Source organism: Hemibagrus wyckioides, linkage group LG20 (assembly GCF_019097595.1).
Source record: "Hemibagrus wyckioides isolate EC202008001 linkage group LG20, SWU_Hwy_1.0, whole genome shotgun sequence".
NCBI lineage: Eukaryota > Metazoa > Chordata > Actinopteri > Siluriformes > Bagridae > Hemibagrus > Hemibagrus wyckioides.
Window position 1 is genome coordinate 15,057,802 of NC_080729.1, and position 12,993 is coordinate 15,070,794.

The window sequence follows — 12,993 nt, forward strand, 5'->3', positions numbered from 1 at the left end:
AGTACGTGCTGGATAATATGGGCTATTTCTATATTATTAATGAAACGATCTGACGGAAAAATGGGAGACTCTGTTCTCTGTGTATAAATCCTCTACATTAGCTCAGTGTGCCTCAGTGTCTCAGCGCGCAGCTCCACATCCACGCGCATTTCCCTCCCTCCCACCACACACACACACACACATACACATGCGCGCGCGCGCACGCGGACGAACACATCTCTGTTTGTGCAAAATAACATCTTCGGGGGAAAAAACAACAGCTATGCATCTGTTTTTGTCTGCCACAAATGTGTACCGGTGCATTTTGAAGCCTGGATAACGACAAACAAACAGAAAATAATCCATGCGTAAAAACGCGCGCTTCACTTTGCTGCGTCCATCCGGAGATCTCGGTGTGGATTTAGTCCAATTTAGAGCAACGATTTGTTTTCACTCGGCCGGGATCAAAACATTTCAAATCAGTTATTATTCAACATAAATGAATGTGGTTTGGGCTTTGGAAAGGAAACGAGATCATGCAAAAGCTGAAGAACCGGGACATGAGGATAGCTGTGATGATCAGAGTTTACATGTGAGTTAAACTTTCACTCAATTGCTTTATCTAATTGAAGTTCAGGCTGAGAATAAACGACACAGACATGTCTAGTGTCAAGTCTAGTAGTTGGATGGTGCAAGGCCATTGAATGTACTGGGTGAAGCACTTGAATCTTATTCATAAAGGTTTGTTTAATTATTTGGTGTGAACATTGTGTATGAACATGATAAACCTTTATTCATTCATTCATTCATTCATTCATTCATTCATTCATTCATTCATTTATTTATTTATTTATTTATTTATTTATTTATTTATTACTATTGTTATTATTTTAAAAATATTATTTATTTGTTATATTTATTTTTATTTTACAAACAACAAACATTTTTTTTATGGTACATTTGCTTTAACCCACATAGAGGAATTTTCTACATTTCTCTATTTCAAATATGTTTAAAAGATCCAATACACAAAAAACAGGGTTAAAATAATAGTAATAATAAAAGAATAAAATAGTTTCAGATACAGAGAAACTATGAAAATCAGGAAAAAAGAAACACGTTTCGTGCATTTTTTTTTAAATTATTATTGTGGGAAATACTATTTCCTTGTTGTGCACACGCATAGTTGGTATACAAAAAAATGATCTGCTCCATAAAACCACCTTCAAATCTTTTGTACTAAATAAATGAATACTGTGCAGGTCTCTTATAATAGTCGTGGTTCTGTTTTTCATAGCCACAATGGCTGCAATATTATTTAATACTCTAAAAATGTGATACAAATATGTGACATTATCTTGGTGCTGGTGGAAGGGTGCACAATCTGGCAACCACATGAACTATCCTGGGTTCCCCACAGCATGAGCATCACATTGAACATGCTCTCTCTCTCTTAACATCTATTAAGATGATCTTTGGGTTTGCATTGATTTTGGGAAACCCACCCCTGTTATCTGAGTATGGGGCAGCATGATGCCCACCCCAATGGGCAGCTATTAGCACTTGTTTCAGTTCCCATATATTTCCTGTAATAACTTAATGGATTTCATACATCATCTAAATCAATGAAACATCAGCTTCAGTACAGTTTCAATCACTGATCAATCAAAATATGTCAAGTATTCAATATGTATGAGAACATTTTGAAGATTCATTTGCTAAATGGCTGATAGAAATGTCCAGGCTATTCTCCTCCACCTGCCCCTCTGGATTAGCTAGCCAGTGCATAGTGTGCTTTTCAGCAGAATCTATGACCTCTACAGAAAACCTCTTACTGCTGGGATTATCTCCTCTTCTAGTTTCTTTCATTAATATGGCTCAGGGTTTGTCAGTGATCAGCAAAATTGTCAACTGATCAACGACAAGTCACCTGACAAACTCAGTACTGAATATTCCATTCAGGCATCTGGTTGATATTGGTGTAGCGAGACTGTAGCGCAGCTGTTGCGCAACTAATATGCTTCATGAAGGCGACCTAGAGGGAACGCTAGTACAGATGAAGATAAAGTCAAACAGATTAAGGGAAGTGGGGCAAACTTCACACACAGCGTTCACAAAAGCAGAGAGGGATCAGTAACTAATGCACAAAAATCCCCTAACTAAGCAGGCACTGATTTTCTCAAAATAGAAGGATTTGGAGATTTTAAAATGTTTAACAGTCATAGAGATGCAGCAGCAGGTACACACACACACACACACACACAGAGAGTTGAAACTGAATTTTTTTGTACAATCAGATACTCAGACACTAGATATGTACTGTATACCTTTTTGTTTTTATTCATTTATTTGGTTAAATATATTTTACACTATATATCACAAAGGTTTATAAATCATAAGTATAATCATATCTAACAGAATATTTGGATTCATTACACAGGACAGAAAGCACTTTATCCACAGGTTTCACATTAAAAACCAGCTTGGTTTTAAACTGTAACGCAGACACGGCTGCAGTCCTTAATCTCTTAACCAAGGTGCTCATCTGTCCTACTGTCTGGGAGACGTCTGGATATTGGTTGTTGTTCCTGGTCTCTGAGTGAAGTCTTTACTACCTTCCATTGTCTCTCTGTGTTAAAAGAAGAGACGAATCAGCAATCAGAACAAAGTACCCACTACACACACATTCATGTCTAGTTAAGTTAGTAAAATATCCATAATGTCAGATTCAACACTGGTGCACCGACTGCCCACTAAATTGACCAGGCTTATATAATAGTATTAGGAATTAATCACATTTAAAAAAAAAAAAAGAGAGAGAGAGAGAGAGAGAGAGAGAGAGAGATGAAATCTGATGGAGTTTGGAGAACTAGTAGGAGAATGGTGAGTGGGCAGAGGAACAGAAAGGTCAGTGTAGTTCTTTTCACTCTCAATGATGGGGCTCTTACTCATCCTTTACCTGCTCTACCTATTTGTACGTAATGCACTAATGCACTCTATAAACCATTTGCAATAAAAGGTGGAAAAAGAGCTTCCAGGAACCCACTGCTGGGGAACATCTGTATGGAAGGAATTAGATCAGCACGTCTGAGAGAAAAGTTTTTGGTTGAATAATCTTAAGATTAATTAAAGATATGAACCACTTCCTATAAGGGTAGTGAAGTGATTTTGATATGAACTCTATAAGAAAACGCCAGAGAAGGACAGCACAGCAAAGCTACTCTGTCGAAAAATATAGATCCATACACTAGGACGTTTGTTGTTTCTGTAGGGAATGTGGCATGACCTTAGCCACGCTAAGATAACATAATATATCTTGACCTTTGGTGTTTGCTATTCTGTGATATTCAAGACTGTGATATATTCCTTATATCGCTGCTGTGACTTTCACTCAGTGCTCATTTGCGTAGTTTCTTATTAAGTTATCTTTAAATTATTTTTAATTTGATTTTTTACTTTCTTATTGTCTAAATTCATGTCTAAATTCATTCCCACAAGTTTGTTCATTTTAGCAAGTTTTTTTTATTGTATTGAACTATGGGCCAAACACAAGTATTCTTATTAAATTGTTTATAATAATAATAATAATAATAATAATAATAATAATAATAATAATAATTATTATTATTATTATTATTATTATTATGCTTGGCCCATAGCTGTTGTTTTTGTTTTTATTTTATTGTTATTGTTTTTATTATTATTATTATTATTATTATTATTATTATTATTATTATTATTATTATTATTATTCCACTTCTTCTTTTTGTTATTATGATTACTTTGACATTGAAGTCTATGGCAGTATTGCAGTATGCCTCTCAAGCATTCTAGCACCAAGTTCACTGGATACATGAGCTTCATTTGTGCCTTAGGTTCCATAAATATTCACACATCAGCCTTGTGTTCATTTGCAGCTTGCTACTAAAAAATGGAAGTGAGGCAATATCTCAGCACTGGCTCGAAACTGTATATTGCCATCAGTTTTATTCCATCTTGGGAACAACTGCTTATAGTCTCAGTGCCTTTAGGTCTTCCTCTGTCTGTTAAGAGGTGGGGGCCAGAAAGTGCTTGGCCCCTTATTTGCTGCTTGAAGCTATATTTTTTATGTGTATTTTTTTTAGGTGACCTAATGATTGGTTTATTAAAAATAAAAAACTTTACAGAAATGTTTGCATCCTTTAATTAAATGGATTGTTTGACTGGGTGACTGTGGATGGTGTCAGTGAGCTTGACTGCAGATATTATGATGACATCATGCACTGAGGACCATTGTGGTTATATTCTGTAAATTTGGTGGACGTGGAATGACAAAGTAGCTGTGTTTCTCCTTCACTTACAGACAGCATTTTCATTCACTTTTGGCATTTCTAAAACGAAGCCTGCCAACCTCCCTATTCAGAGAGGCTAAATGTAATTTAAACCATCCCCTAACAAGCAATCTTTAAAACAATGTATGCTTTATATGCTGTCCATAGATGAGAGTAAATTCCACTGGACAATCAGGATGAAAAGATGGCGGCCATACTGCTACCAGCGGGTTCTGATGGCTTGCGCCTGTTCACTCTCGAATCCCTGTTGGGCATTGAGCACAGGATTGCAGAAGAGCAGGCCAAGAACTCCAAGGATTCCCCAGAATCCTGTGCGAAAGCAGACCGTCCTAAAGCCCGAGCAGACCTGGAAGCTGGGAAAGTGCTTCCTCGAATCTTCGGGGACATTCCTGCAGGACTGGTAGGAGTCCCACTGGAAGACATTGACCCTTTTTACTTCAACAATCAAAAGGTGAGTTCAAGCTAGTTATTAAAGTCTCCCTTACTGTTATGTGTTCACATTTGTAATGAAAACGTTGCAAACTGTTTTGGTTTGTTTTTCTCTTGCTAGACCTTCATAGTGCTCAATAAAGGGAAGGCCATCTTCCGCTTCAATGCCACGTCGGCCCTGTACATATTCAGCCCTTTTCACATCATCAGAAGAATTGCTATAAGGATACTAGTCCATTCATATCCTTTTCCTGCCGTTTACGTTAATTAATATGGATATGTGATAATATGGATATATGATAATGCAATACAAAGGCATTTTATTTCAACCCAGCACTCAGTACGATTATTTTTACTTTACATCCAAACCATCAAAACTCTGGGCTACATACTCCATATATAAACTCTGTAGATTAAATGAGATTGCTTTTGTACTTTAGAATTTCAGGCGATTTCAGTACTACATTATAATTTCTTGCATTAAATCCCCAAATTTAAAACCCCAAATATAAATGCAGTGAAGTGAAAGCATTTTCTATACTGTATACATTATTCAGAATAAAGTTCTCACGTTTTACGGTTTAAAGTATGAAAAACCGCTTTATTTCAGATTAGACTACCATTTCAAGCCTCCTAAACCACATTATGTCTATCTGTTCACCTTAACTTTCATCAGTTTCCCCTTCTGTTATTGCTAAGCAAAAGAAAACGTGTAGTTCTAATGTTGTGGATCCTCAGTCCCATGTCACAAAACTTACATCAGAATATTTGATTCTTGCTCCATTTTGTTGCTCTGTTACTCTTTTATTAGCTTTCCTCATCTCTGGTGCAACAGAATGATTCATTTATAATTTTTTTGGCACAAATTGATAGAGGATAGATAGAATCCACTTTCTTAGGAGTTTTAGGAGTAGTTCAGAGAGGCTGGAAATTGTAGTCTAACATGAAAAGAAGCTTTTCATACTTTAAAACAGAAAACGTGAGAATATTACTGTAAAAAAACGCTTACCTGGTTAATTCATATAAAGCCAATTGATAAGCCTCTTCATTTTCCCCTGGACATGCCCATCCTGAACTTTCTAAACCCAATTTTTTTTCCACCCCACCCTGTGCTAATACACATTCTCATCTCTCTGCACAGATGGAGGCTTTGCAGCTTTGTACTTCACTGAGAACAGGACACCAGATAGGTCAAATAGGGCTAGAATTATCTTTACTGAGTCCTCAAATCCCACTGGCTCAAAGATTTCTTCGGAGTTTAGGGCGAGACAGGAAATGTATTGCTGCTTGAACCTGTAATTCCATCATTACACAAGGTCAAGGAATCTGTAATGAAGTGCTGGAGGGAAATAAAATGACATCACTTCCTGCTGCTCTTCTAAATGAACTTAATAAGTGACAGGTTTCTTTTTTCGACTACTTCCTTAACTTTTCCCTACGTTGTTTAGTTTGTTCATTATGTGCACAATTTTAACCAACTGTTTCTTTATGGCCATGTCCGACCCTGCGCATTGGACCAAGTATCTGGAGTGAGTATTATATTCCATACTTATTTTTCCTTATTTTTAACTTAATTCAAAGTCCTATCTATGGCTCAGAAAGGATGCCTCAGTAAATATCTGAGTATATCCTTATAATAGATGTTAATTGTTAAATGAGTTTTTGCAATAATGAAATCTTGTGTGACAGATCTGGGGCATAATGCAGAATTTAGGTTTAAGTACCTGATATACCAATAACCTAAGTAATTATAAATATATATATATTTATTGAAGTGAGGCATATATATATATAATAAATAAGACGTGTTAATTAGAAAAGGTAGAATCTGTATATTTGGATTCAAATGTTATTTCTAATATTAAACTGAGTTTTCATCACTGGATTGCTCTGCTTGGATGATGCTGATTTGGTAAGACACTTTTTCACTGCATTGTGTGCTGCAACTGGAATGCTGCCTTCGAATGAAACGTCCGTTTTTGCTGTCATGCCACTAAACATTGTGGTCACCACCTTCACTTATTAACGCTCTATCATGAAAGGATTATGTAATCAGCTGGACTAGTGAATCAGTAAAGGACATTCATCACTGACACACAAATAATGCATTTATCCCTAATGAATTGATCACATGATTCCTAATACGACCCAAACAAGTGTTCATCTCAGTCATTTTAGACCACACGTGTTACAGGATGCAGACATTTTAGTACGCCTTCTACTATAAAACAGTATGAACTTGGTCTTCTGCAAACAAATGAACGAATATCGATTCCATTGCTTGGCATTTCTTATTAAGGGTCTTTGAATAATACACTCTAAAAGAAGAAAAACTTTAAGGCAAAACACTACAGGTAGAAACACAATATGTCTTCTTTAAACTGTCATAATAACAATAACTTTTATTTCAAAGTTTGAAAAGTTTGAAAAGCCTTTACACTCCACCCTCCCATGTGTCAATATGATATACACTATATTGCCAAAAGTTTTGGGACATCCCTCCAAATCATAGAATTCAGGTATTGTATTTCAGGGGTTGGGCTTGGTCCCTTAGTTCCGGTGAAAGGAACTCTTAATACTTCAGCTTCATACCAAGACATTTTGGACAATGTCATGCTTCCAACTTTGTGGGAACAGTTTGGGGATGACCGCTTCCTGTTCCAACATGACTACACACCAGTGCACAAAGCAAGGTCCATAAAGACATGGATGAGTCCTGACCTCAACCCGATAGAACACCTTTGGGATGAATTAGAGCAGAGACTGTGAGCCAGGCCTTCTTGTCCAACATCAGTGCCTGACCTTCTAGAGGAATGGTCAAAAATTCCCATAAACACACTCCTAAACCTAATGGAAAGCCTTCCCAGAAATTTGAAGCTGTTATAGCTGCAAAGGGTGGGCCAACTCCATATTACATTCATGTGCATGTAAAGGCAGATGTCCCAAAACTTTTGGCAATATGATGTGTGATATAGCATCACACTTACTAGGGTGGAAACATATGAAATATTTCTTAAACCTGGTTTTCTTTTCCTATACTCACAAAAAAAAACACTCTTTCTAGATGACCTGCATTCCTGAAATTATATTGTTTATACTTATTTCTTTTCAAACTTAGAAGTATATAACACAGGAATTTCCTAAAAATGTTGATTATTATTAGATTCTTGGTTGATTATCAATTATTGGACTTCATTTTCATATTTCATATTAAAATAATTGACATGTACTGGTTTCTTTGTTAAACAATACAGAAATGATTTTCTAACAAATTGGAAATTCTTTAGACAAACTCTCATTTGCATTAATAACAATCTTACATTTTGCAAAAGTTCAGAAAAAATGAATAAGCTTTTAATTGGCAAAGAATGATCATAATATCTATTTTTTTTAAAAAATATTTTATTCTGTAGTGTCTTGCCTTAAGAAGTGCTTGCTGTTCAGCTGGAATATAAATCACACCGAGTAGTTTTCCACAGATTAATACGGTTGCTCTATTCACAGCTTACTCATATAGATGTATCCTAACATACATTGACCTTTAATGACCATGTGCATGCAGATGAGGTGGAAGAGAATGTGACTGGGCATGCAGCATGCTGATTTACAAGCACAAAACATCCCTCCTTACACCTTCTAAACGACTAGGAGCTAATTCCAGATATATTGAATGCATGCTTAAGATTGTTAAAAAAAACTGAACCTTTAATAAGAATAAAGTCACTTGATTAGAGTGTGGTATTTTACTTCAGCGTTATACTTTAGAAGTATTTCTGTGTGAAGGTTGTAAATTGTAAAATGGATATGGGATGGCTGATATTGAACAAAATGTCCAGACATAATTTTTAAAAAAAAAAGCAAAAATAATACTATTATCTGCAAAAGCTTAATGGAAAAACATGTGAATACACTAGTTAATTCTATCTGGACTGCTGCATATAGTTTACTCACCCCATTTTGCCCTCTGTCTTGCTCTGTTTACGCTCAGATATACATTCACTGGCATTTACACGTTTGAGTCGCTCATTAAGATCTTGGCGAGAGGATTCTGTATCGGACCTTTCACATTCCTTAGAGACCCATGGAACTGGTTGGACTTCAGCGTCATCGTTATGGCGTAAGTATTAATGCAGTTGTATACAGTAAATATGCAGTGTATCGATGCTGTTGTGTAGTCTTCATACAGTATATACACCGATCAGGCATAACATTATGAGCACTGAGAGGTCAAGTGAATAACCCTGATTATCTCCTCATCATGGCACCTGTTAGTGGGTGGGATATATTAGGCAGCAAGTCAACATTTTGTCCTCAAAGTTGATGTTAGAAGCAGGAAACATGGACAAGTGTAAGGATTTGAGCTTGAGTTTGACAAGGACCAAATTGTGATGGCTAGACGACTGGATCAGAGCATCTCCAAAACTGCAGCTCTTGTGGGGTGTCTGCAGTGGTCAGTATCTATCAAAAATGTGTTCCAAGGAAGAAATTGCTGAAGAAGTTAATGCTGGTTCTGATGGAAAGGTTTCAGAATACACAGTGCATGACGGGTCAGGGCTGTTTTGGCAGCAAAAGGGGGAACAACACAATATTAGGCAGGTGGTCATAATGTTATGCCTAGTAGGTGTATACAGTGTATAATTCAACGTTTGCTTATAAATCTCCAAATAAATACATTTATTCTGAAAGCTGGTGCCATAAAAGACTGCATACTTCAAATCACACAATGTTATATTTTCACTCAAAACTTGCAAATCACTACAGATTTGACCAACATAATGTATCTTGAACAGCATCCGCTGTTTTTCTGGCGATTATAACAAGTCTGATGCCATTTTCTAAAAGTCATTTCTGTCAGTGGTGCTGAAAAATGTGACCTACACACAACAGGGGTGGCTGCATGCAAGAATACTTGGCAAAAAGGAAGAATGAAATGAAACTGAAATAAAAGCCTGATTGATGTTTAACTGAGAGGTGGACAATGGCAACATTGAGAGACATCATTTCATATTGTTAAAGAGTGAAAAATCGGAGAGTGGGAGAATTCGAGAGAGTGCAGGTAGCCTGTGAGCCATTTTTCAGATGACCTACATATGCAGCATTAGAGCTTGACCAAATTAGAGCCGTGGATTAGCTGCCAGAAAAATGGTAGGAGAGAAGAGAGACATTGAATGATAAAGAAAGTATAAAGGAGACAACGTTAGATAATGTTTCTTAAAAAAATACTGCTCGACTTTACGATGAGAGTCCTTCTTTTGAGCTTTTGGAATTTTGAGAGAATTGTTGCTGTTGAAATTATCTTACCACTTCCTGCTGCTGAATTGGGGGTAGTAGTGGTGTTGGTGCTACATATATCTGGATATCCTCAGCATAGTGGTTGAAAGTAAGCCCATTGTCATAAAGAATGGCGAACCCAGAGGTGAACCCTGAGGCACCCCTGAACTTACAGGTGCATTGAACAATCTGTGTCACTATCATGCTGTTCCAGTAATTACCATTTAAAAAAAAGAGGATAGTCTACAATATACTACGAGGAAACAATTGTTCTAACCTGTGCCTTCTTTGTTGCTGGGTTGGTACCTTTAAGGATACATGTTTTACACTTAATATCATTCTTAATGATATTATAAACATGGAAAAGGTGCATAAATGGACTTTAAGGTAAAGCCAAAGTTTGAGAATACCATTCCAGCCCTAATGGAAGGCACAATTTATTTATTTATTTTTTCTGAGAGTAAGGAAAAAAGATATACCAGATTTTCCAACACTTTAACTAAGAAGGAAAGGTCTGGAGTTAGTATGAAAAGTTGCACTGGGTCCATTTTGCATTTTTGTCATGGCATTGTTTTCACATCCTTATTACAATGAGTATGGGAGCTAGCTCTTATGTCCATCTGATTTCCACTCTGTGTAGATATGTGACAGAGTTTGTGGATCTTGGCAATGTCTCAGCATTACGAACATTCCGAGTCCTGAGAGCCTTGAAAACCATATCCGTCATCCCAGGTAAGAGCTGGTACATGCTGACAGAAGCACATACATATGTTATACATAGCAGACACCGCTCTGAGAGCGGGTATGGATAAAGTATGTTAGGATGATACAAACTGAATACACACTCATGAAGCATACACACTGCTTTAAATGGAAAAATGTGATCTCAGTGACTTTGGCTGTGGACTTTCTCGTTAGCCAGACTGGTTTGAGTATTTCAGAAAGTTCAGATTCTCTGGGATTTTCATTCATTGCAGTATCTAGAGTTTATACAGAATGGTGCAAAAAACAGAAACAAACATCTAGTGAACGGCAGTTCTATGGGCAGAAATGGCTCTCAGGGTCAGACTCGTTCACAGCTGAAAGGAAGTCTATGGTCACTCATATAAGATAAGATAGAAGAATTTCCTGAAGGAAATTATTTTGCTTCAGATTACATAAGAGAAATAAATATAAATGAAATATATATATATATATATATATATATATATATATATATATATATACAAAATGTACACAAAATGTTCAAAAATGTGCTAGATATGCATATTGCATAACATATGTGCAATATGATCTTAATAACCAGTCTTGACAACTATGCTGAGAAGAAAAGCGTGTCAGAATGCACAAAAACATGTATTTCCTTCATTTCAGTTTGTAATCAGAGTAGTTAAAATGTCTCTATTGCCCCAGCTTCATATTAAGAATGGAACCTATAAATGTATTTTTTTTTATATCTTTTTTTAACTTAATAGTGCTAAAACTTTCACTTTTATATAAAATTGAAATAAATAGTTGCTCTCAGTAAGCAGTGAATCCATTACTAAGAACTCGGAGATAATCCATAGCTGTTGTCTACATCAATGGGTTAAGTTTACATACATGTTGTGGCATTGTGCCTGTCCAGGTCTGAAGACCATTGTGGGAGCTCTGATCCAGTCAGTAAAGAAGCTAGCAGACGTGATGATCCTGACTGTGTTCTGCCTTAGTGTCTTTGCTCTGATCGGTCTTCAGCTCTTCATGGGTGTCTTACGGCAGAAATGTATCCGCAGCACTGCTCACTGTGTCAATTCCACCTATCCAGGAAATGGCAGCTTTTTCTGTAACAACAAGACCTGGCACTCCATAAAGGACTTTGTTAGCAGTGAAGGTGCAAGGTTTTTTTTTTTTTTTGCTAGCATTGTGAGATAATCATGACAATAATGTCCTGTTAGACACATTACAGTAAAGTCTTCTTCTTGGCATTAAATGCAACATTCACTTTCTCCTCAGAAAACTTCTACATAATTGAAGGAGCCAAGGACGCATTAATATGTGGATATAGCAGTGATGCTGGGTATGTGAGAACGTCCATGTTTTTGAGTCCACTAAACTGTCTGCATCTGAAATCTGGTGTTAATTAACCAGTTTTGTTACTGTTCCTGGTTCTCTTTCACTCAGCTGAGTCTTACATTTATGTTAAATTACATACAGTACATATACATTCACACTAATCATTACTGCCAAAAACAGAGAAACAATGGGTGTTTTCTCTAATAGATAATTCCATAAATCCTAGTGCCACATTCTCTATGTTAACTTTCTCTTCTCATGCACGCTTGTGGAGCTGGATTTTAATTTTTCAACCATAGACAGCATTAGCTTACAGCTTATATACACTGCTGTATGGAGGACTTGCCCTCTAAACTCACATCTGGTCCTGCTAAGCTTGTGTAGGTTTGTTAATAGCTGCCATCTAGCATAACACTGGGGATTATGGCTACTGTTCATTTCTCTCTCTCTCTCTCTCTCTCTCTCTCTCTCTCTCTCTCTCTCTACATGCATACATGAACACATTCTCCCTTCTCACCCTTTGTGACCACTTTGTTTCTCTTGTTTATTGTGCCTCATGAACTTCTCTTAGTAAAGGATTGGGCCACCACAAGCCACCAGTACAAAGTCAAGGCTCTGGACTTTTACTGGAGGGTTAAACATTCCCTACTTTTTAAGGGTGGTGGTGGAGATGATGTCTAAGATGATGACATTTCAAAACCTCCCATAGATGTTCAGTTGGATTGAGATCTGCTGAATGTACTTCCTCAAACTATTCAGTGACCCCCCCCAGTGCCCTTTTAGATGGAGGTAGGGTCATCAGCATCAGCTATCAGCATTGGCACAGACTCTCATTGGAATCAAAAAGTGGTCAGTCAGAAGTGGACATGTAAATTGCATGAAATTACTCAGTGCAATCAGAGAATCAAAAGCACTTCAGGTTTGGCAGTGA

The 12,993-nt window shown here is 36.8% G+C and overlaps 1 protein-coding gene and 1 long non-coding RNA gene across 4 annotated transcripts in view; one reads left to right on the top strand and one right to left on the bottom strand.

Annotated features, from left to right (window-relative positions):
• The first annotated feature begins 223 nt into the window (after positions 1 to 223).
• Positions 224 to 12,993, top strand: part of scn12aa (sodium channel, voltage gated, type XII, alpha a) — a 28,878-nt gene continuing 16,108 nt past the window's right edge. Inside the window, exons 1-8 of one of the 2 annotated variants that reach the window (XM_058372810.1) lie at positions 224 to 571; positions 4,458 to 4,761; positions 4,861 to 4,979; positions 6,179 to 6,268; positions 8,728 to 8,856; positions 10,651 to 10,742; positions 11,638 to 11,880; positions 12,003 to 12,066. In XM_058372810.1, coding sequence (XP_058228793.1) covers positions 4,495 to 4,761; positions 4,861 to 4,979; positions 6,179 to 6,268; positions 8,728 to 8,856; positions 10,651 to 10,742; positions 11,638 to 11,880; positions 12,003 to 12,066 — 1,004 coding nt within the window. In that variant the 5' untranslated portion in view covers positions 224 to 571; positions 4,458 to 4,494. Of the gene's footprint in view, positions 572 to 4,457; positions 4,762 to 4,860; positions 4,980 to 5,929; positions 6,269 to 8,727; positions 8,857 to 10,650; positions 10,743 to 11,637; positions 11,881 to 12,002; positions 12,067 to 12,993 lie in introns of those variants that run through there. The other variant, XM_058372809.1, reaches the window with a different exon arrangement.
• On the bottom strand, positions 2,415 to 5,983 carry LOC131342078 (uncharacterized). 2 transcript variants are annotated; one of them, XR_009202951.1, is made up of 3 exons: positions 5,749 to 5,983; positions 4,514 to 4,722; positions 2,415 to 2,608 (listed from the first exon to the last, which is right to left on the bottom strand). It is a non-coding gene; the product is annotated as an uncharacterized LOC131342078 (long non-coding RNA). The 2 variants fall into 2 exon arrangements; XR_009202950.1 differs by having other exon boundaries at positions 4,508 to 4,722.